The sequence below is a fragment of the Triturus cristatus genome, chromosome 3_2, assembly GCF_964204655.1.
Source record: "Triturus cristatus chromosome 3_2, aTriCri1.1, whole genome shotgun sequence".
In the NCBI taxonomy this organism is placed as follows: domain Eukaryota; kingdom Metazoa; phylum Chordata; class Amphibia; order Caudata; family Salamandridae; genus Triturus; species Triturus cristatus.
Genome location: NC_140584.1, coordinates 1155523480 through 1155548893, shown reverse-complemented (window position 1 = coordinate 1155548893; position 25414 = coordinate 1155523480). Strand labels below are relative to the sequence as shown.

At 45.6% G+C, this 25414-nt stretch overlaps 1 protein-coding gene across 1 annotated transcript in view; it reads left to right on the top strand.

Moving 5' to 3' along the window:
- SCRN2 (secernin 2) overlaps nt 1–5932 on the top strand; it is a 172681-nt gene extending 166749 nt beyond the window's left edge. Inside the window, exon 8 of the mRNA XM_085649979.1 lies at nt 4436–5932. Within this exon, the coding sequence (XP_085506105.1) occupies nt 4436–4630 (195 nt within the window). The 3' untranslated portion in view covers nt 4631–5932. The remainder of the gene's footprint in view (nt 1–4435) is intronic.
- Nucleotides 5933–25414: the final 19482 nt, after the last annotated feature.

Below are 25414 nucleotides of genomic sequence, written 5' to 3'. Positions count from 1 at the left end.
GACCCTTGGCTCGTGACCCTTTGCTCTGCTCTCTGTTCATTTGTTCGCTTGCCCGTCTCAACCTGCAGCGCAAGTAAGTTGCATACATGCAGTTGAGCTTTCCTGAAAACAAAAGTGTAGTAGGCCTTATGTGGCGATTATGATAAGGTTTGGGGTTACAGTTAGGCCCGGGCAGCCCAAAAAAGTGACCCACATTCGCAGATCGCAACATTTCGCGACACACTGCTTAGTTAGGATCATGGAGATAAATATTGTTAAACAATTACAGTAATTAGTGTTTAAGGGCTCATAGATCCAGTACTTTAATTGAAAATTAAGATTCAAATGGAAAAATATACATTGGGAGCTCAGAATTATGAAAAATACTAGGAACTCATGGTAAATACATTTTTTATCCCCGAGTTTTCTGTGGATGGTTTCATTAATGTCCACTGGGAAACTGGACATGGCACAGACCTAGCCTGCCTTTAACACTCACCCTAGGCTTTTCAGATATTCACTTTAGTTTTTTCAGCACTTAAGATGGGGCCCTTCACTGCTCTGAGACTGGTGAAAAGTGCATCTGTTTTTTTTGTTTTTCCTGCTGCTAGCATCACACAGAACTTTCCGACAAATGGAGTGATGCTAGTGTGTAAATGCAAAAATAAGGGGTAAAAAGTGTTGCTTTCCCCACATACTGGCAGTTTTATACAGCACAAAATCGGGCAGGAGACATCGGAGTGCTTTCCATGAGCACCAGATAACATTGCAGACGGTCAGATTATTTTTTGGGGCCCAGATGTTGAGCCGATGCTGGGACTCAAACCCAGTTTCCTAGTTTCAAATGGGTTAAGGCCACAACCTCTCGCCCTCGACTGCAGGAATTGATTTCTGGAAGGCAAAGCATAAGAGCAGGTACTCATTTATCCCTGCCTGTTCCATGCAGGGGAGGAGACAAAAATAATTGAAGAGCCCCCGTCCCCCACACACTTGCTCCAGGCCTCTCCCCTGCTGCAGGTCCCTGCAAAGAAAGTGCTGATGACTTCACATCAGCAGCTCCTTGGGGGCTCTGTCACACCGGGAGGGAGGGGCATACCTCATGCTGGGAGCAGCCATTGTCATTCTGCCTCTATCAGGGCCGCAGCCTGACCTTAATGTGCATGGTGTCAAGGTGCTTAGATGTATGTAAAGGGCTTAACAGCCTTTGATGTTGTGTCCTTGCAGTGGGAACCAAGAAGGCACAAAAAACGTCCCACCAAAGGGCCTACACCACAGGCCAATTGGAGGCTGATTAAGTTCAGTAATAGGTTTCTGGGGCTTTGAGCGAGGGTCGTCCTGCTGCATCATAGGTCATTTAAATCGATACTGATGCGTGACAACTTCCGATCAGAGGCTCCGTAGCTCGCTTTGCATTATCCTACTTTGCGCAGCGGCCGTCTATTTCCCTCAACATTGGGGTACGTGCTTTTAGATAGAGGGGACCCGGAAACAGTAGATAACGAGGATCCGCGCAGGCCCTCTGATGTGCTGTATCTGAGAGGGCGGCGCTATCATCTAACCATGGCTGGGCGACGGCGGTGCTGTCAGTGCTTTGTCACCGTCATGTGCTATATCGGCCGCAATCGCACACCAGATGTCCGGGACCTGGCCCCGTCTCCCTCCAGGAAACAGAATAGCGCCCTACAACTGTAAACACGCTGATGCAGGAGAACAATCTGGTGAAGGCAGTAGATAGATATTTGAAGGCACGCAACGCGGCCCTGCTCAGGCAAGAATCCTCGGTGCAGTAATGTTCCAGACCACGACGAATGAGGAAGCGAGAACTGGTGAAAATGTTTGCCAGCCATGGCGCCCTACTGCTCTACCGCTGCAGCATTGCAGAACTCATTCCCTGCTTAACTCATTCCCGCCGCGGTCACCTTAGTTCACATGTTGAAAAAAGTCCATTGGATGGGCAGCACCAACCAGGGTCCAGTCGCTCTCTCTCACACCAATGAACTGTAAGTCCTGCACATGTTAAATTGTCTTTTCATGACCAGACTGTGCCCCAGGGATATGGGAAGATGGCAGACTTTAGGCGTGATGCCTCAAACAGAGTCCAAAATCAGCAAAATCTCTCCCAAAACGTCCCTTTTTTGAGGTCCTGCAAAAGGGAAGTCCTCCTTAGATGTCTGCAGTGAACCCATTGTATATGGTGGCTGCCCAGGGCACATTCCTGTCCATTCACTGGTGTAAACAAAGAGACGTGATCTTAAAACTGTCGGAGACACCCCCCTTCGCCCCCACCTCCAGCATTTATATAAGGGATGGCTGCACAAAGAATGCTGTTGCCAGAGGGGTTTGCTCCTTCAGTAGATGGGCAATTGCAGAGCTCACTCGATCGATGCTGGGAAGCAGCTCATTGCATCTGTTAAAGAAAGGAAATAGTCCCAAACCCCCTCTTTAATTGCAGCCAATTCATGCCTTTTGTCCACTGAGTGGGTGTTGGTAAAGACAGCTCAGCAGGACATCCACACCTCGGGTCAGCGCCAAAACCAGGGATTAATCTGCAAGGCCACTACACCTGTGGGTCAAGAGATAAACCAACGTATGGCATAATTCCAAATCTATTTAGAAATAAACATGATTCGAAAACAAGCACAAGCACGCGTGCCTCGCGCGGCAGCAGGGCGAGGGGAGAGAGGAGGGGGCCTGCGCGATTCCTTTGTGGGAGCGAGCAGCAAGGCGCGATAATTGATAACATATGGCGCCAGCTGCTCGCTCCCGCAAGTGAATCGGCAGACGTGCACGAGTTGCCATTGGAAGCAATGCAACGTGTGCACGTTTTTTGCCGGGAAAGCTGTGCCGATTACTAACGGTCTCTTTCCCAAGCAGCGCATGCGCGTTGCGCAGGCGAGACCTAAAAAATAGGTGTGTTTGTCGACGTTTCGGTCTAATGTTGTATGCATCCGCTAGGCTATCTTCAGGACATTTGGTATAAAGATGAATGACCCCTGTATAAACACAGAATGAACCAGCAATTACCGTATGTTCATCAAGATTTTAGATTAAAGATAAAGAATAACACCCATGTAGCTGAAAAAAGAAGACGAATATAGAAGCTAAGTGTATCCACCTAGGGTACATCTGTGTGAATAGAGGGGATGAAAAGCTCAACGCAACTCCAAAAGAAATTACATCATCTCGAAATGTGCTTAAAGAAAAAGAGAGAAAAAAAGTGAGGAAAGAGAAAACATTTTACACTTACTTCAGAAGTGATGTAGATAAAATGTAAACTTTATTCTGTAGCCCACAATCAAAAAACGTGCTGGCTCAGCGGCCTCCCACTTCTACCAGCAATGAATGCTGAAAAGAAGAAGATTGATAAGGGTTTATAATGAGAAGCGGTGTAATCCACCTCAAGACTATTTGCTGGATAAAGTTGAGGAATAATCCTGGTTTTAGTGAGACACCCTTATGGTACTCCATATTAATAAGGATGTTAACCATAGTTCGGACTATTCACAATATCCGTAGTCGGTGTATTTGTGTAATTTTATGATAGGACACAATACAATGTGATATAGTTCATCTCAGAACTGTATATTGGGCGAGATGAAACAATCCCAAATACAATAGACAAACACGAAGAGAAGGTTCCATTCGCATTGGTAGTGGTCACTATACCTCATGATAATTAGTTTTGATCACAAAGTCTGCGCTTAACATCTTATTTATCAATACGTCTGGTTAAATAAACGTTATTTAAACTGCAATCTATTTTATAAATGTTATATTCAACAAACATTGCCTGACTATTCTATTCACGAATCGAATACACCCAAGCCGTCCAGGGTATATTGGGTTTCCCACTTCTTCTCAACACTTCTTAGGGAGAAGCAGGCCAATGTGCTTTTTCAGTCCATCGTCTCCCACAGATCTGATTTCTGCCACATTGCTTGACTTTACACCAAGGAGCTCAGTGCGCAAGCAATGAGTGCCAATATAATATCTGTTGCCTTCTATTGCCTTATTCTCATTTATGTTTTTTGTAAGACAGCCACATGGGCTTTGTCAGATGTGCCCTTCACTACTGCATGGCTGTTCCCTCAGACTGAGACTAAGATTGGTAAAGCTTTGTTAACTGACATGCTTGATTAGTAATTTGGGAAAGGTTATGCACTTTTAACATCTCCGGTGCTGGTAGTTAATAGTCTCCAGACCCTTTCTTTCATTTGCCCCACCTACTCCTCACCCCTCTGTGTGCCGTTGGATATGGCTGGAATCTGCCATGCACATGCTTCTCCTTAATTCTTATTGTGCAAGCTGTTTTCTGGTGCCTCAGACAGTCGTTTGGGATTTGGAACGTTGTATGAGTCTTGAGAAAGTGGATGAAGAATCTCAACCACCGATACAAAAGCCTAGATTTAGCAGATGTTGCTCTATACGTGTTGATACATGTGTCCTCTGCACACAGGAGCAGAGTGAGGCGCTTCACCGTCAGATGAGGGAGCTGGAGCAGCAGAGCCTGGAAGCCATAAACCATGCGATGAAGGGGAAGATGAAGCTCGTTGCAGATGACCTGGGCAAACTCTTCTGCGATTGCGTGGCCACTGAAATCAAATGTTACCGAAAAGTACAGGACTGTTGTGGAATATGTCTAGACGTGTGAGCAGAAGTGTACAGGCGCTCCTTTGATCACACTGCTGTGAGAGAAATACTGTACACACTGTGACTGATTAAGAAGGAACCTGTCGCATCCAAGAAGGAAACTTCTGCATTGAGACACCTGCTTGATACGAAACTATGAGGGTAACAAAATGATGCATGGTAAAGGGGTAACCATGGTTAAACAAATACATTATTTACAGATTTTTCATTATTTAGCCTTCCCCACAACTGTGAAAAGTCAAACGGCACTATGAACACCTTAGCTCTAGGATAATTGGTCAAAAGAAACCTTAACAAAGACCTTAATGATACTCTCTAATATGTGTTGGAATCTAGCTAGCATGGGCTCTTGTTTTCACATGCCTTCGAATTTAGTAATTCGATGATAACTTACCTGCTCTCCATTTTTGTCTGGTAAAATCAGGGTCAGTAAAGGTGAACAAACAACACCAGGACCATCTAGTCTTTCCATGGCCTGCCTCCAGTATCACCAGAGAGTTCATTTATTCACCTTCTCTGCCAACAAAAAAGGTGATTAATTCATTGGATTAGACAGACCGAATAAATGGGACAAGAAAGATTAGTTCTTTTGCCCACCACCCAAAACTGGTGCGCACCCAGTGTCTTAACTGCTCCCAATTTTCTCAGAGAAAAAAACTTGGCACAGAGTGATAAGTGATTTTCCCAGGATCAAACTGTTTTTGTTAAGTGGGAAATCTGGGATTACAACTGTGTTCCTATTTTACATATGCCATTACATCACTTCTCATCTGTTTAACCCCTTAAATGCGGACTACTCCCCAGAGCCTTTTTTTGACAATTATGTCAGTTTGTGGTTTAGCCTTCATAGCCGTTTTTCTACAAAAGAAAGCTAAGTGAAGTATGTGTCCTCTTTGGGGATTTTAAAGGTATTTATGGTTTGTGATTTACTGGGCCAAAATGTTGTACTTTTTAATTTTTTTTTATTTCATTCCTTACAAAACATGCGGGAAAAATGTTGTGCAAGAACGGAAGGTATTTTCTAAAAATGGCATCAACAGAGGTAGTCAGTATCTCTAGTTCGTGCAGTCATACCTACCTTACTGAGGCAAAAGAGGTGGGAAAGCTATACTTTCTGAAAAATAGACACACATTTGAATTTTGCATTGGGTCATTTATGCAGGTTGATATTGGGTTTTCCAAAAAAGTAATCTTTGAATTAGAAAAGTGACGAAGGTATGTAGAAAACAAGAAATAACGTCATCAGATTTTCATTTGCAAGTTTTTAAACTAAAGGCCTAGCAATAAAATTAATATATCATTACACCTTTCTAACTAATATATCATTTTTGTCAAAGTCCACAATACTCAAAGCTCCTTACAGTAATTTGTCATTGTGTACTGACCATACATCACTTTATTCAGAAAAATGTCATAAAAAAGGAAAGCTATGCCTTTTTGAGATGTAGCTAAGAATCTGAGTTTAGGGGTAAGGGTTACCGTTACTACTCCTAAGTTTTCCAGCTATTTGTAAAAGCATGTCTTTAAAATGTGTTCGTTTGCCTCTGACTTGTAATTGGAAGCCAAAATTCTAGAGAAATTCAGCATATGAGAACAAATGTACTATTTTACATTCCCATACATTTTTCCTATAAAAACAGTATCACATGTATGGGTGGACCTATCGCACGAGACAGAAAAGGCCCAAAAACATCAGGTGGAAACATTCAAAGCTTGGGATGAGCGTAGCTGTGGTATTTGGGCTCAGTCAGCCGGCACCAAGGTAAAAAAGTTCTAACCCTAGACATTTCTTAAAACTAGAGACACAGGGAAATCCAAGGGTGTGTGGCTTTTGAGGATTGAGTAATGTAAGACATTGGATTATTAATTGGAATGAGTGTCTACTCACCTCAAGGTATAACCACAACCCTTGTCAGGGTGAAGCCTTAAAGTCACTTAATTAACCTGAGCGGAATCCCCACATAGCTATGGCACATAGCAGACAGGCTTAACTTAGGGCAATATATAAAGTATGTATGCATTATCAAAACAGTAGTAGTCAAAATGCAAAACAACAACAATCTCAAACTGAAACAGAAATAAAGAGCACTATTTAATAAATAAAATGACACTCAAATGACAAAAAATCCCACGGGGACTGGAGAAATGATTTCTTTAAACTATATATAGCACCAAGAAGCACAAAGTGCCAATGATAGTTAAGGGTTGCGGTAGACCGGGACCTAATCACAAGTTGACACTCGCCACAGTTGAGTGTGGGTCGGATACACCAACAAGGTTTGTTCTGGTCAAAGATTTTTACCTTCTGACTTTAGTCCCTTAAATCCCAATCACCCACAGGAGTACATTTCTTAAACCCTCCAGGTATTCAGGGGAAGTACTTGGAGGGTCACAGAGTGTTGTGCAGAGGCCAAGCAGCAGTGTCAAGCCCAGGAGCACTGGCCACTGATTAGCTGGACAGTTGCAGGAAAAGACCTCTTGTAGCTTGTTTTTGTGTAATTTTAACAGGGGGCAGCCTTACGGCCCTTGGAGTCCACATCTTTGCCCAGGGTACAAGAGGGAGCAGGTCTAGTCCTTCAGGGCTCTTCTCAGACTGCAGACAGCATATCAAATCCTTAATCTGCTGTCCTCTTCCTGAGCTTCCTTCCAGTAGTATTCTGAAGTGGGTGTCTGGGGTACTACATTTATGGCTGGCACAAGCTAGCGGGTGGGAATGACTCTTGGACATGCCCTAAACATTGGGGGAAAAGTTCTTGGGGCAAATCTTAACCACTTTTCAAGATGGTGAAAGTTCTCAGCTGCAATAAACCTCGGTTCTGAAAGCTGTGAGTGTGTGTGGGGAATGCACTATGGCAATCCTAGTTCCCTTCGACATCTAACACTAAAGTTCAGCATAGGGCAGTCACTGTATGCATATTAAACTCAGACAGAAGTCAAGTAGAACAAGGCAGGTTTTTCATTAACCAGACAGTGGATACACAAGACTTCATTTGGCATCCCGTTACCCATCCTTTTTAAGTGCTACCCTAGTGTTGGATGTAAACCCAGCAGACCTGTCAAGCAGGATTGATACTCAAAAAGGATTTTGTTACTGTAATGTCAAAAAAGATGCTACCTAGCCACCCTGCATATTCATACCTTTTTCATTCCTAGTCAAATGCTTACTACTAGCTGGTAGAAGCAGGAGAGCAAATACAAATTTAGCCTCCAGGAACTTCTGACACAGGAAAGATAACTTTCTAAAAGTACTGTCCCCTAATATTTATTAAAAATCCAAATTCACAATTGATTTGAAATTGTTTTACTATATAAATATTTGTACAATTATTTTTCTAGCTATCCCATACGCAAGATACAGTATTAGTATTTTAATCTGCCCTCTGGTTCTCTACATACGAAAGCTAGGCCTGTCATATTGAAAACATTTTGGTTGTTAGTCACTGTAAGGACTTGTAAACATTCATTTTCTATATGCCGTGCTTTTAAACACCAAGCACCCTGCCTTGTGGGCAACAAGGCCCACATAGGGATGACTTAATAATATTTAAAAAGGAAGTTTTGAGAGTAAAAGGGTTTATTTTGACAGATTACATTGCAGTTTTTAAACTGGCACAGTTAGGCTGCAATGGTTGTCCTGAAGCCATGTTTTCCACTGTCACTGTAGTAGATAGCACAATAGGTACTACAGTCCACTAGTGACATTTAACTTACAGGCCCTGAGTACATGTTGTGCCATGTACTAGGGATTTATACATAAGTTAAATATATTAATTAAGAATATGCAATTTCGATCATGTTTAAAGGGGGAGCATAAGTACTTAACCCTCTGGTTAGCAGGACTTAAGTGGATAGATGTCTAAAACCAGTAAAAATATGTCGTCCAGATGTCTTGTTGGCTTTCTGTCTCTGTGAATTGGGCAAATTGGAATAACCCCCAAATCTCCATTTCAGATGCACCCGCAGGATGTGAGGGATGGGTGCAGGAAGACTACCTTTTCCTCAAGAACTTTTAGGGCCATAGTTTTGGAGTCCGGTCCGGCATCTGTTGCATAAGATATTCCTTTTTGTTTAGATTATTTTTTTTCTTGGTGTCTGCCTCTCCTCACTCCTATATGACAGAAAGACTCTCTAGGGCCAGGGAATTGGAAGGCCACCCGATGCAAGGAAGAGTCGGCCCCAACACCCAGTGGGCTTTCTTCCCCTGAACACAGATTGCAGCTAAACCATCTAAAATGCCCTTTCTTCGCCTAAGATGGGGGTGTGGCCTGATGCTAGGATAGTCCGGCACCCCACTCCTGCTTTATAATTTATAAGCTATTGCCATTGAAACATGAGTGTCAGCACCAGGCAGACAAGTAATCAACTTCGAAACACTCTTGTCTGATGTCTCCTTCACATACACTGTTGTTCCATTTGACGTCACTTTATTGTTCGATGTTGGCATTATTGCCTTCAGGGTTGCAATCAATATCTACAAATTGGTGTCAAGGTTCTTAACCTGAAGTGAGTTCCTTGCCGATTGAGGCTTTCAGTTTCTCAAGATTGTCATCCCACCAGAGGATTTTGTAGAAATACCACTGCATTCTCTGAATCTGCTAACAGCTCCTAAGATGGTATCTAGGCACGCATCCATATCACCTTTAAGAAAGATGTTTTAATGCCTAAGAAATCTACTCAACTGAGGTTTTGGATCCACCTCATATGCCACAGAAGCATAGCTGTTTCAGATCTCTCTCTCATGTGCCAACTTCTTCTCTGACTGATGGAAACTGTGTGACTTTCTACACACCAACTTCTTTGACAGGTTCTCTTTCAGGGTTCTCCCTGCTAGGTAACATCACCGCTCTTCACAATGTTTCGGCAGAAGGTGCTTTGAAGCTCAACATTCAAATGGAAACCACTCAAGAATCTGTGAAAATGATAATGGTGATTATGTAACCCAGAGCCTCACCAAAGCCTATTATTAATACCAGGCTTAATTGAGTTGGCAGAGAAAAAATACTAATTCCTACCATGGTAAAAGTGGATTCACCACAAGACCACAAAACCCTGATGTTCCAAAGCCAAACCCCCAAGCCAGATTTTACTATTGTCTCAGCGGTCTGGAGATCTGCTTAGGCCTTGGAGTCACCAATGCCACTGCAGGGCCAACACCAGCTAGTGGTTAGGATCATCTAGTTTCTGGTGGCACAAAGATCTTATTGAAAGAGCTGCCAAAAGATTGCAGACAAGACTATAAGGGAATAGTTCTAGCTATCCCATTAAGAATTTTCACTTCTCTTAAGGAGACAGAGGTGAGGATTGTGCTTCTCTTTCCTTTTCTGTAAACACCAAGAAGGCAACCAAAACATTTCAAAATACAAACACATTTCCCATCATAACACCTACTTGTGTTGTGTAGTTCCTATATAACCTATACAGGATCTGTGCGTTTGGATAACATAAACTGTGGGATTGGTGGTAGACTGATTCGGTGCACCCCCACCGGATACGTTTCCCTGTCTGTATCAGCTAGCTCACGTTGCCACCACAGTCTCCTCTTATCGGGGAGAGAATAGTTCTTGGCAACCTCAGAACATGACAACCCTGATCCTTCTGAATCGTGGAAACAATATGATACCTTTCGCTCAGTCACTCGTGCTCACTTAGTTTGTCTCAGAGAGATACACAGAATAAACAGGCTGTGTGTTTTCAATAAGAATTAATTGAACAGTTGTTATTCTAGTGTAGAATAGATGAGCTGCAACAACCAGTAGACAGTAGCCGAGATATATGATTAGAAGTACTACGAAAGTAAAGGGATGGTAAAGTTCTACCATCTTGCAGTAATCATAAATATATATAACACCATAAAACACATGATAGCACATAACTAGATGTACCTGAATGTACCTAGCAAGTGTTATGCCAAGAATCCCTCTAGGATCTTGTCAACCTTTTTACCTAGGGTTGACTTGATCCTGCACTGTCTCGTTCAAAAACATGATCAATCGAGGGATAAGGCATGCTGTAAACCCATGGTACTCATAGTACGGCCCGCGGACCTTACCTTAACGTGTCTACATTTCTAGTGAGGTCAGCAGTTAACACAGAAGATGACCGCAGGAGCATACGAATTGCGTATTAAATAGGTATTCACTACGTATGCTTCTGCAGCCATATTCTGTGTTTACTTCCGACATCTGTGACCTCACAGCACCCTCGGAAACCTTTCCAAAAGGCTCTTCAAAAGTCAGCTGCAAGCGCTTTCACAGCTGACTTTTAAAGGGCTTTTTGGAAAGCTTCCTGTTTGGACTGAGACAGATAGAGGCAGGGAGAGATAGAGACAGACAGAGAGAGACAAATAGAGACAGATAGTGACAGAGATAGAGACCGATAGAGACAGACAGATAAAGACAAATACAGATAGACAGAAACAGAGACAGATAGACACAGACTGAGAGATAGAGACAGACAGAGATATAGAGGCGGATAAAGACAGACAGACAGAGACAGATACAGACAGACAGACAGATGGAGACAGAGATAGATGGAGTCAGATAGAGAGAGAGAGAGATAGAGAGCGAGCGAGATTGATAGAGATGGAGAGAGATAGATAGCGAGATAGATGGAGAGAGAGAGCAAGATAGAGAGAGAGAGAGAGAGAGAGAGAGAGAGTGATGTGTGTATGCCGGGTCTGGTGGCTCAGTGGGCAAATGTGTCCGCTGCAGGGGCCTGTGTTCAAATTCATGGTTGCAGTTTTTTTTTTTTTTTGCTCTAGCCCCGCCCCCACAGATGCGACCCTTGGCCACAAACCACACTGAAAATGTGGCCCCCGAGAGAATGTTTGTGAGTACCTATGCTCTAGTCTAAACAAAGCTTCCATTCCCTGAACGTGCCATTCTCTAGTACCACAGACTGATTTTAAGTCTATGGTGTCCTTCTATAACTTGTAACCTTGTTCAGACAACTGGGCAATAAAGGAAGCAGAGTAAATCTGTTTAGTGTTGGTTAACATATTTTTCTGTGCTGATGTTGGTGCAACCTTATAATAATATGAAGCTGGGTCAGACATATTAAACCCTGAAAAATATGGAAACTTTTGTGTAAATGTTTTTGAACTGCCTTTCGGCGGTGTTGGACAATGTTCCCACTGGTGATATGTGAAAACATTTCTAGTATTAGCAGATTCATGCAAAAAATGATGTAGGAAACAACAAGAGAGTGAGGAAAAAAAGAAGGGGATGCGTCCTCTTCCCCAAAATAATTGTAGAAACAACTTGGACGAACCCACAAGAAGCGTTACCACTTCAGGTGACTCAATTTCTAGTAGCAGAGTACAGACATCCAGTGGATTTATAAGAAGACCCCTCACCCACCAACCTAGTTGGTGGCTTGCTTCATCATTGGGGTCCCAGCTGGGTTGCCGAATGCAACCCAGCTGTGCTACAATGCCGGATTACAGCGGAGCGTTTTTTTTTTGTGAGGTGAGTGCTTTGTGAGTTGGGTACTCGGAGAGTGGTGAGATTAAAAATGTCTCTAAGAAGTGCCCAAGTGAACAACTTTATTGAAAGGGTCTTAGGACATGGTTAAAAATAGACACGGTATATAGGGAAGATAAAATTGTACTTCAATATCCCTTAGATAATGATGACCATAATGTTGATAACAATACATTGATTTGAAATCAGGTGTGTTTTCCAATGCTTCACTATTCGAAAATGCAGCAGATTTTTCTAAATCAAACAATGTTATTTACAGTTTCAAAGTCCCAATCATCAGAAAATGTACTTGAGGTAATGATATCACTCAACGACATTTTAAATAAATGAGGAATTTTTAAATGTTCGGTCAGGCCAAATATATCCAAATCAACCTTGTCCCAAACTATACCATCAGGTATAAGAACTGCTGTAATGTTCACTGATGACAAGTCTCTTTGTTCTCAATGAGATGATTGATGTGGTTATAAAATTAAATTCACCTTTTGGGCTGCAGAGGTTTGTCGAAGGTATTTCTCATTAATAAGCATGCTAAAAATTATTACTAAGCCTAACCAGAAAAGAAAGAAAAGTATACCAGCGATTTCCCATAGTTCTACCCAATGTGACACCAGGTAAGTCTTTTTAAGAAAGTTCAGAAAGTCTTTAACTTGCTCCTTGCTTGAATTTTGGGCTGGCATCGTTTCAGGTTCACTTGGATCCAAAGAAAACGTATCAAAGTTTATGTAGTAGCCAGAAGCAGTTCCATCAGTTGTTGGTATTGCATCAGGATTTCTGGAAATCGTAGTTTGCTATTGTTGAGGCATGTTGATGTAGACATCTGTATTTGGTCGTATTGAAATTTGAACTTCATTTTGATTCTCAATATGAACTTCAGGTTCAAGAGGAACGAGTTCCATAGCAATGTTGCATAGTCCATCATTCCGTGCTGGAGAATCTTCGAACGTGATGAGTCTTTCTGTTTGAACTTCTTGAATTGAAGCGAGAGGAGGGCGTCTGCTACTTTGGAGTCCTCGCGGCCTACTACTCCGTATCAGCCACATAGTGTGGTTCAGGGGCACAACTAGGTCTTTAACTTCGCGGGGGCTAACATGGCAAAGGAAGGGGCGTGGCTAACATGTTAATCAATGGGGCGGGGCTAAAATGGCAGACAATTGGGATCGGGTAATGCTCAAGCTAAGAAAAAGAAGTGGCAAATTCTGCATTCGAAACTGGACAACAATTAGTTTTATAAGAAATGAATTGGAGAACAGAGGGTAATGTCAACCATTTATATAATAACAGACATAAGGGATTTGTTCATCTTGTATAGTGTCACTCAAACGCATTATGTTGTCACACAACAATATTATGTAAATGGTTAAAATTGCACCCTTTTTTCTAATGAAATGCTCATGAAACTGGTTCAAAAGAGCCCAGAAAAACATGCTACTCTTTGGAAAACCTAGATTGGTCAAAGATATAATTCACACAAAAAAGGGGACTCTGGGCACATATGTCATGTACTTGTCCAACCCCCAAAGACACAGAAGGAATTTCAGATTTTGCAATCTGCCCATTTGCAGTGTTGTTACAAACTATAGCACTAATAAACATTAATTTATTGGCAGTAAAGCCAATAAAGCATGGTGCTTAAATGTATAGGCAGTTGAAGCAGGGGTGGGTGAGGTGCCTTGCAGCAGCACTCCCCAAATAACAATACTTGAATTCGTAGGGTGAATGAGAAATAATAAAGCCTTTACATTTTGATAATATCATGTTACATTTGCGGTTCTGCAAAAGACAGGTCAAATGCCAGGAACTTGGTAATTATATCCCTGTCACAAAGTTCCAATCTTCACCTCGTTAACTGGTGCAGCTCCCATTGTAATTGCATTTATATAGCGCTTACTACCCCTGACGAGGCATCAAAGCGCTTTTTTGGTCAGTAGCACGCTACTCTGGAACCCAAAGAGGATTAGTGGTGAATTAGTAAAGTGAAATATGAAATGAATTTGAGCGGTGTATATGTTGGCCTGTTATTTGGATTGAAAAAGATAGTGAAGGAATGGAAAAGGGAAGGCTTTGCATTTATATAGCACTTGCTACTCCTGATGAGGTATTGAAGTGGTTTTTGGCGGTAGCACAGCACTACGGAACCCAAACAGGATTAGTCGGGAATTAGCTTAGGGAAAAATGAAATTATTTGAGTGGTGGAGATGTTAGTCTTTTATTTGTATTGAAAAGGAATAGTGGCGGGATAGAAGAAGGAAGGGTCTAGAATTTCTTTTGAGGGTTCATACCATTAGGAGGGGGTTTAGGGTGAGTGAGGTGGAGGGGGAAGAGTCAGAGGGAAGGGTTTAGAAATGATTGTTTGGGAGATCTGAATAGTAAAATAAGTAAGTGATGATGCAAAGAGGGGTAGAGGAAGGAAGAGTATGGGTTTAGGATGAATGAAAGAGTGGAGGTAGAGGATATATTGATAGAGGTACATGGTTAGAAATAGGGTAGTGCATTTGAGAGAGTAGTGGAGTGAGGTTTGAGACCAGTCAGAGATTTGAGGTAGAGGATATATTGATAGCGGTATACGGTGAGAAACAGGGTAGTGCATTAGAGGGAGTAGTAGAGCGATGTTTGAGATGAGTCAGAGGAGGTAGAGGATATATTGCAAGAGATATAGGGTGAAATCTAGGGTAGTGGATTAGATAAGCTGAAATCGAAGCAAAGTGATTAATATAAAGAAACAGAAGTACATGAAAGGTGTATATATATATATATATATATATATATATGGATAGGGAAGGTAATATATGTAGAATAAAGTTGCATTTAATAAACTTAGACTTTCAAGTGTTTTGTACTTGTGTGTTTGTGTTAGGTGTTAGATCATTCCATACCAAGACCACTATCCCACCTGAAATAACGGAAAAAACAAAAAACCTGTATTTTCACTCTATATTTCCTTCCACCAAGCTGAATCTGTTATCTGTTTCATATCTATAGCGCCAAGAGGCTCCCAGCGAGTGAACATCCATGTTTAACATATGGGCAAATAATACTAAAGACTGAAGAAAGTAACAAAATTAGACCACACACAAGCCAATTTGCATAGTAAACGAATAATGAAATGAAACTAAGAAAAAGTAGTTATCTTAGGCTGCCCCATGGCCTGGGCACAGGCCTGGTGTTATAAATCAGCTTAACACATTGGGGCCTGGCTTCAGATGGAGGACATTCTTACAAAGAATTGCCAGTTACTTGCAAGAGGCATCTTAAAATGTGTATTATGATGGTGTAACAAATTAATTACAGCACAGTGAATGTTTAAGATTGGCAGGTTTTATCGGTCGTTATTGAGATGATGAATCGAAGAAAAACTTGATAATAAACTAAAAATCCACAAATAAACTTAAGAACCTGTCTGCAATACACATACTACCAATCCAAACTTAGGATTTGGTAGACATATTCGGCGATCATCTACTACTTTAGAAAGACAAACCTACCCTTTGACTTTATGTATTAGAAATGGGCCCCATATGCTTCAATCAACATACATCACAGGCAGGAAGCCCACCCACCGTTGGCACCACTGGCCGTGGCCACTCAGGAGATATGGGGTGCTTGTTCTGCTTCGCAACAGCATCACTTGCAAGTACCGCCCTTCCATGGCACCAATGTCCAGCCCACTAAGCAGACCTAGGGGCAGGAACCCGTAGCATGCCTGCCCCAAGCCCACTCAGCTGAACTGGGACCCAGCACGTTCCCCTGACAATCAGCTCTATCACACTCATGGTGTAAGGTCAGGAAAACACCAGGTGTCGCACAGGTGAGCGCGCAGATGACTGCCGGATACTCCTGAGGCTTGAGCCGGGAGCAGAGGTGGTTTTTACTAATTTCGCTGTTTTTTAAACTGATTATTAGTGCTTTTACTGTACTCTACTTGCACTTATTCAGAATATTTGCACTTGTTTGGACCTCGCTGCCTTCCTTTACTCACCTTCGCTCTCAGGAGGGTGTTCTAGGTAATCCCGGGGCCCCGCAGCACACAGGCGCGGCTGCCATCTTAGGTAGGGTTGCGGGCTAGCCTCTACACACCCCACCGGAAGAGGCGATGCCGCGAGCGCGCAGCGGACGCACCCAGCGGGCGCGCCTACGGCAAGCCCGTCCGGGCCCGAACGGGCCCAGGACCCAGGACCCATGTATCTTCTTCTAAGGATCAGACTAAGTATACTAGCGCACAGCTCCACCAGCTTAATAGGGCACCTATAGCCAAATGCTACCATCAGATGCGGTGTGATAAATTTGTTAAGTGCTGCTCACACTGTTCTTTTACTTTTCTCCCCCCCTACTTCTATTCCCACCGCTTGTCCAGCCCACTATAAAATGTATCTACTTAATTGTAGATCTATGTCTAAACATCGCACGGAGATCTCGATGTTGCTCCAGGAACTTGCCCCAGATGTAATATTTCTAACCGAAACCTGGCTTTACTCCAGCTCAGACCCAGACATTGTGGAGACACTCCCCCAGGGATATCTAATACAGAGGGTGGACAGAGCTATGGACAAGGGTGGAGGCATCACGATTCTCTTTAAAGACTGTTTCACCTGTCGTCTACTAGGTAACCCTCTTATAGACTGTGAGAATATGCATTTCTCAATTGAATTCTGCCCCCTACTGTCAGTTTCTGGCATCTTGATTTATCGTCCTCCAGGAGCAGAAGGTTCCTTCTGCAAAGTTTTGGTAGAGACAGCGATCAACTTAGCCAACATGTCCGCCAATTTTATCCGCGTAGGCGGTTTTAATCTACATTTCGACGACCCAAAAGCGGTAACTGCTGTTGAATTGGTAGCAGATCTTGCGACTTTGCAGCTTCCGCAAAAGGTCTCAAGAGCCACACACATGAAAGGACACCGCCTTGACGCTGTGTTCTCCAACGTGGAGAACCTCATAGGAGATGATCCTATTCCTGTCCCTTGGTCCGACCACTTCCTTATTCCTCTTTCCTGGTTTCCCAGGAGCCTTATCCCGCAAGTCCAACCTCTAATGACTTTGAGTCGACCCTGGTCTAAGTTCATTCCAGATAATTGGATCCAGGTATTGGAGAAGACCAGACCTGTACCCGATCCCTGTCCAATTGCAGCGGATAAAGACTTCTGCAACCGGATTGAAGACTCATTAAATCAGGTCTTACCCAAAACTTTGATGAAGAAAAAAAGTAGTTCCCATAAATCCCCTTGGTATTCTGCGGAACTACGGGATCTCAAATAATGTTGAAAAGTACATGAAAGAAGGTGGAGGAAGGATTTCTCTGCTAGTAAGAAGAATGAATTTAGAATAGCCATCTGTAAATACAGAGCAGGAATAAAGAAGGCTCAAGCATCTTTTTATGAGGTAAAAATTCTACAGGCTTCTAACTTCCCTAGAGAAGCCTTTTTGATAATTAAAATCCCTGTCCCCCCGATTTGTCAGGGAAACGATGTAATAAACAGGCAGAATTCTTTAGCTCTAAAATTCATAACATATTGTAATCGATGCCCTATGCTGAGGACGTACGCGATGATCAAGTTGCCTATCCCACTAGTCATACGCTGGATTCCCTCCCCCCTCTTTCTCCAGAACCTCTTTCGACCTTATTCTCTCAGGTGAAAAGTGGCTCACCTAGGGACACGGCTCCCATGAACATCTTGGTTAAGGCGGTATCTACAGTCGCCCCTGTTGTTGTAGATGTGATTAATTCCTCACTTAACACAGGAATAGTGCCCCCGAAGTGGAAAAGGGCAATGGTGAAGTCATTGTTGAAAAAAACCCAACCTAGACCCGGAAGAGTTAGGTAACTACCGCCCCATTTCCCTTCTCCCTGGGATCGCCAAAATAGCAGAAAAATATGTGAACTCTATACTTTCCAATTTTTGGGAATCTCATAGTGTTCTGCATCCCTCTCAGACTGGGTTCCGCCCACGACAGAGCACGGAGACCGCTCTGGTGGCTGTAGTGGAGGAAGGTAGAAAGATTGTGCACGCTGGAGGGTCGGCAGCCATTATTCTTCTCGACCTAAGCGCCGCATTCTATATGGTAAACCATCCTACTCTTATCCACCGCCTCAAAAAAATAGGAATAGTTGATACGGCCTTAAAATGCCTTTGTTCCTTTTTAGAGGATCGCTTCTTCCAGGTCTTTGATGGAGATGTGAGCTCACTACCTCAACCTTTGCTATGTTGCGTCCCCCAAGGATCTTCATTAAGCCCGACTCTTTTTAATATATATATATGGCCCCCTTGGCAGCAATTATAGCACCATTCGGAATTCAAATGGTTACCTACGCCGACGACACCCAATTAGTTGTGGCTCTTAACCAAACTACCCACCAGAACAAGGCCCTTTTCTTTTGTTTAACTGAGGTTTTTAAATGGATGACTGCCTCCCAGCTGAAGCTGAATGGGGATAAGACAGAGATTATGATCTTGGGCAACCCCTCCCCCCCCTCCCCAGCTATACTGGAGTCCTCCGGGCCAGTATGCATGGGCCCTCTTCCTGTCTTTAAAACTGAAATACAGAGCCTGGGCATTTGGCTTGACCAGGATCAGTTGTTCAAGGTGCAGGCAAGCAAGACAGTGGCCACCTGTTTCGGCCTGCTTAGAATGGCTAGAAAGTGCTTCCTCTCCTTCCTCCTCTAGCCAAGAAATTCCTGGTCCAGTCCGTGATACTTTCAAGGATTGACTATGGCAATGCCCTTTTTCTGGGTGCCCCAGCGTTAGTTATGACTGAACTACAAAAGATCCAAAACTGTGCAGCCAGACTGCTGTCAGGCGTATCCAATCGTACCTCAGCTAAACCATCTATTCGCTCACTGCATTGGCTGCCGGTAAAGGATAGGGTAAATTTTAAAGCCCTTTGTATTGTTCATAAATCCCTTCAAGGGAATGGTCCTCCACTGTTGGCACCCATGATTCGCCCACATAAAGTTAACAGGAATCTCCGATCCAATGACCTTCATTTGGTATCGATCCCTAAAGTCAAGAGGGCCAGAAGGGGCGGCCGTCTTTTTTCTTTTAATGCTGCCAAACTTTGGAATGCCCTGCCCCTCCAGTTACGGAGGGAACCCAACCACCTAGTTTTCTGAAGACAATTGGAAACTTTCCTGTTTCCATAATCATCCTCAGCCCTTCCCGAGCAGTCACATTCAGCGCTGGGTGGCCTCCGGGTAGCCATGCTCTTTACAAATGCCCTTTCATTCATTCATTCATTCAATCACAGCCATCATACTCAATGCAGGATCGCTGCTCTCACTTCACCGTGTGACCCTACAGCCCAGGCAGGAGTGCACAAACTGAATCTAAACACCTACATCCATTGATACGCAAGCATTGTGGGGGTACCAGGCCCTAACATGTTATTTCCAACCAAGTAACGCCCTTCAGTAGCAAGAATTGTTAAAAATGATAAAAACGGATTGATCAAAGAAAGGACTAGTCGGGCAATAAATTAAAGAGTTGCTTTACACATGGCTGCTATAGCCTTCCTATTAGAAGTTGGGCCACTGTTGCCTACTTCTGGCGACAGTGCCACTCCAGGCACCAACTGTAGGTGCCTCCATGCTCTCTACCTCAATGTGCTGCATCGATCTCGTGTGTAGCCTCCAAGTCACAAGCTTGAGTCTCGGCTCAGTCACTCATGTTTTTGTCCTCCCAACATCAAAATGACGAGCACCAAATCTAACGACGCTCCAAAGACACAGACTGGATACAAGTAATGACGGCTCCTGAGAAAAATGTGGTTGAGGTGTTCCTCAAAATGCTGTGTCATTCACTACTCATCCACTTGCATTCAACAATTCAGTCAACCACTGCCTTCTGTCACCTACCCATTCACTCATCCACATTACAGTAGCCACTGTCATTCACCCAACTCGTATACCCAGCCGCCCACATTTACTCAGCATCTCAGTCAACTCCTGCAATCATTCTCTCATCCATTCACACAAACGCACATAGCCTCACCGTTCATTATCCAGCAGTTTCAGTGATTAAACGCTATACATAAAGACTTTGTTAATGTTTGTATTATTTAACCTGCATATTGTTTAATATGTGTTTGATATGATATATCATATGTAGTCATTAATCTGCAGAGGAATTAAAACAAACATCTCTAGCCATGATAAATTACTGAAACCGATGGTACCTTAGAGAGACACCTCCACTTAGAGATGCGGGGGAGGGAAGGGATGGGAGAGCTGAGAGAACAGATTTTTACTTATTTTTGGTAAATAGACAGAGCTTCAATTTACTCCTGTGTGCTTGTTGTCCTTGGCATATTTATGGCTTGAACTCAGGTCACACACTCTTGTCTCCCAGACAAGCACTGGCTGAAGTTATTTATTGATTTGCATTCCTCTGCCTCGACTTTTTTTTCTTGCTTTGTTGAGTAATGTCACATACTCCTAATAAAATGTGACTATAAAGTGCTTCTTGGGGACTTTCTGGCCTCTATCCAGCTCCCTGAGGTCACGGCGGCACACAATGAGGATCTTGCCGGACCCCCCTCTCTGGAGGAAATAGGGGAGGCGATCCGATCGATGGCATCTGGGAAGACGCCGGGGCCGGATGGCCTGCCCGCGGAATATTATAAAGCGTATCGCGAGTCCCTGGCGCCAGTGCTGAGAGAGCTCTATAACACGGCACTGGAGGTAGGGTCGCTCCCTCCTTCTATGCGGGAGGCGTTCCTGGTCTCCCTGCCCAAACCTGACAGGGACCACACGGAGCTAGGCTCCTACCGACCCTTAGCGATGCTGAATGTGGATTATAAAATCCTCGCCAAAGTGCTGGCGGAGCGGCTGGCGCCGGTGGTCCCCCACCTGGTGCACACCGACCAAAATGGCTTTGTCCCAGCGCGGTCAACGTCCCTGAACCTCCGGCGATACTTCAGGGTGGCGACTGAGGCAGTGCACAGGTGGCCCAGGGCAGGGTGCCTTATCCTGGACTTAGAGAAGGCATTCGACAGCCTAGAGTGGGGTTACTTAGCCGAGGTGCTGCTGCGATACGGGCTGGACCGGGAATTTCTGCAGATGGTCGACCTGTTGTACAGGCGACCCACGGTCCGCGTCCGTCTGGGCCCTCACGTCTCGGAGGCGATACCGGTGGGCCGGGGCACACGACAGGGGTGCCCGCTCTCCCCGCTCTTGTTCGCCCTGGCGATTGAGCCCTTGGCTGTGGCTCTGCGGGCGACACTGGGAGATGGCTTACAGTTGGGGGACGCAGTCCACCACGTGTCGCTCTATGCTGATGACCTGCTGGTCTATGTACAAGATGTGGGGCGTGTCCCGGAGGAGCTGCCGCGGCTGCTGCGGAAGTTCGCCGCTATTTCGGGGTTACGTGTGAATGCCGCCAAGTCATGCCTGTATGCCTTTAACGCCGGCATTGACGACCCGCGATACTGCCTGGATGGCACGCTGGTCCAATGGAAGGCAGACACCTTCCGCTACCTGGGGATCCAAATCTACCGCTGCCCAGCCGACCTCTTTGATGGGAACCTGGGGAGGGCGGTCACGGCGCTCAGGTCGCAGATACGATTCTGGAGCGCGCTCCCATTGACGATAACAGGCAGAGTGGCGCTGGCCAAAATGGTCATGCTCCCCCGCCTCCTGTATTACTTCGCCAATCTCCCGCTGTACATCTCCCCCGCATTTTTTGGCAAGCTTAGTCAGCTGCTGCGGGACTTTGTCTGGGGTAGTGCCCGGCACAGGCTGGCGCTCGCGAAATTGTATTTACCAACAGACAGAGGTGGTCTAGCCGCCCCTTGCTTCGAGCACTACTATCTGGCCGCTTAACTACAATGGGTGGCCCGCTGGCTTGCTGATAAGGGCAGGGATGACACGGCCTCGGGGTTGGCACCCTGCACACTGGAACACTTAACGAGGAACTTCCATCCCCTTCACAGGGTCGCGCGCCCGCTGCCACTCCTCCTGGAGGTGGCGCACAGGTGTTTTCGGAGGGCCTTGTTCCTCACGCGTGCTGCTATCCCGTATGCGCCGGCGATACCACTTGAGGGCTCCCCTGGTGGAGGGGGGGTGCTCACGGCTCACATGCTAGCGGACTGGTGGGGGGCCGATGTGCGCACGTTGGGAGACCTCTACCGGGAGGGTGAGCTGGTGCCATACGAGACCCTGGTATCGGAGGACGGGCTCCCGCCCGGGGGGTTCCTGCAACACCGCTCGCTGCTGGCGGGCATGACTGCCCAGTGGGGGGATATGACCTCGGAACCCGCCCTGCATCTGACCATGCAATACCTGCATGTCATGGGGAGAGGAGGGCACTTGATACGCTGGTTCGCAGCCTCACTGAGGGAACTGACGTCCGTCAGCCTGGACCGCCTCCGCGCTAAGTGGGATCTGGACCTGGGTAGACCGCTAGAGAACAAGGAGTGGGAAAGGATACTCAAGGGCCCAGTGCGTATACCCCGAAACTTGCGATTCCGCCAAATCCAGTTATTTATCGTGCACAGAGCTTACCTCACGCCGGAGTTAATCAATCGGTACTTTCACCGCACAGATGCGGTGTGCCCTAGGTGTGGCGAGCCGGGGGCGGGTTTCCTACACATGCTGTGGAGCTGCACACGGTTGGGTGTCTACTGGAGATCGGTCAGTGGGCTGCTACTAGAGAGTGTGGGTCGTAGCATTCCATTTGACTGGCCTGAACACATACTGCACCACTTTAAGCGACCGCGCAAAGATAAGGTGACGTCGCGGTTCCTTGATCTGGGGCTGGTGGTGGCGGTGCGACTCATCACGAAACGGTGAAAAACGCATGACCCGCCGCGCGTGCAGGCTTGGATCGCCTCGTTTCAGGCATGGGCCGGGGCTGAGGGGACCGCCATCCAGAGGGAGGAAACATTGGGACTGCGGAGGGAACCCATGGCGGACCGCTGGAAGCAGCTGCTGGGGAAGCTCAGGCACCTGGGTGCGGAGGGAGATGCGGAGTCGCAGGGGGTGGCGGACGGCGCTGGCGCGGGTGGGGGTGGAACGGGGGATGCCCCCTGCAGTGCTGACATGCCCCGGCTACTTCCTGCCTCTCTTGGCGCCACGACACCCACACTTGCATAATGCCGATCGCAACCGGGGCACACACACACGCACACACGGGGGTTCCCGGGGGGGGGTGTGGAGGGGCGGGGGGACTAGACGACAACCGGGAGGGTATTGGGCCTGTCTGTACAGTTTATGCTGCCATTGTTGAGGTTTTGTTTTGTATAATCTTTGGACCTGGCGGGTATTTTGCCTGTCCTTCACTGTCTGGATGAGGCGGGTAGCGCCCACGCATAGTCACGGAACCCAGTTGAGGTACGGTTAATGCTGTTACTCCTGTTGAGACCAATACGAGACTGTCAACGAGACTGTGGTTGGCTCCGCTGAGGGCGGCGCTCGCACGCAAGACTGATTGCAAGTCCTAGCGCAGGGGTTGGGGGTTCTATTGCGGGGAGCTCCTTTGCCTATGCTATCAACTCTCTGCTTGCCTATTGTGTCACATGCCAAAGAATGTTCTTTTGTTCACTTTAAAACAATAAAAACAGATTTAAAAAAAAAAAAAATGTGACTATAAAGTATGTGCAGACTTCCAGTAGCATGCTTCTTAGACCCACCCAGGGCCGGACTGGTCATTCCGGGCACCGGGCAATCCCCCGTAGGCTGGATGGGGTGGGGGCCGATTTTGTGTGGCAGGGGGCAGGTTCTGTTGTTGGGGCCGATTTGGACCGACCGTGAGTCAAGGTCGGTCCAAATTGGCCCCAACAACAGAACACAGTGACCAAAGCTTACATTAAGCACAATCAGGCCACCTTTCGGTCTGACTGAGGCCTGGTTAGCACAACGATTCTCATGCTGGTGCTCCGACGCGTGTTCGCCGGCCGATTTCTAATCAATTTCATTTAAGGAAGCACAGGCAGGCTATGCTGCTATGATCAGGCGGCAGGCCGCCGTCCTACTCATTATAATTTATTAAACTGTAAACACCACCTGACCTGTCACCTGACCATGATGATGTAGACGCGCGCCCAGATGTCACGGCCTTCGCGTCTGCGTGCCGCTTTTTAGGTCTCGCCTGAGCTAGCGCTTGCGCTGCTCTGTGCGAGATATTTTGTAAGTGGGATTTTCAAAGTGCTACCCACAGTCTTTTGGCTGGCCTAAAGCTTGAGTGCACGATCACATGCACGTGCACAGCTGGCATCTAATGGCTCCTCAGCTCCCACTCCCCCCTCCCTTCTCCATAGCTTTGGCTCCAGCCGCCATCTGCCTTTCTTATCTACCAGCCGTCATGGCTCATTAATTGCTTTAGCGGCCAATGCTTGTTCATCTTGGTTTCGATCGCGGCTCTCGCGCTTTAACTATAAAGATCTTAGGCAAAAGCACGGTGCCATGATTGCTCAAAAAGTAAAGAGATAGAAAAAAACGGTTTTTTTCAATTTCTTTACTTTTGAACCATTTGCGGCACCCGCTTTAGCTTAAGATCTTTACAGTTAAAGTCAGAGTGCGGCGATAAAACCAAAGTAAATAAAGAGAAAAAAAAGTGTGTCCGCTATTTTTTCACTTTATTTACTTTTGCTTTCAATCGCGGCACTCGCGCTTTGGCTGTAAACATCGCAAGCTAAAGTGCGGGTTCCCTGCTTGCTTCAAAAGTAAAGAAATAGAAAGGAACGTTGTTTTCTATTTCTTTACTTTTGAAGCAATCAGGGCACCCGCGCTTTAGCTTAAGATGTTTACAGTTAAAGCGCGAGTGCCGCGATTGCATGGCAAACGTGTGGTTAGTTTGTTTTCCTGTGGAACTGGTTATTTAGGCATTGCACACAATCAATAATGCTCCCGGGATTGAAGTTTGTCTCCGGCTTTGCTGTAGTTTTACCCAGTACTCCCGCGTGGTGCGTTTTTCCGGGGTGTGTCTACTTTTTCACAGTTAAAAGGGCCCAAACGCTTCGACACTATGTTACACATCGAGCCTCTTGTCTTGCCAAATGGGCCTCGTGGGAACAATAAAGTTAATTGAGAAGGCATGTTCTTTTTAGACGCTCCCTGCTCGAGGACTAGGAGGCGGAGTTTGCAGACGCTCCCTGCTTTAAATAATGGGCGTCGACCTGAAGCCAGTGCTTGGCTTTCAGTTTCCCGAATCCTGTCTCCTTGCTGGTCAAGTGCTTCCCTGTTCCTGTTTCCCTGTGCTCCTGATTGTTTGGTGATTGCGGTTCCTTGGTAGGAGGAGTCAGGGCGTGTTCGCTTGGTTAGCGAGAGGATTGCTCCGCTGGCAACGCGTTCATGGTGTTCCTTGTTACCGAGCGGT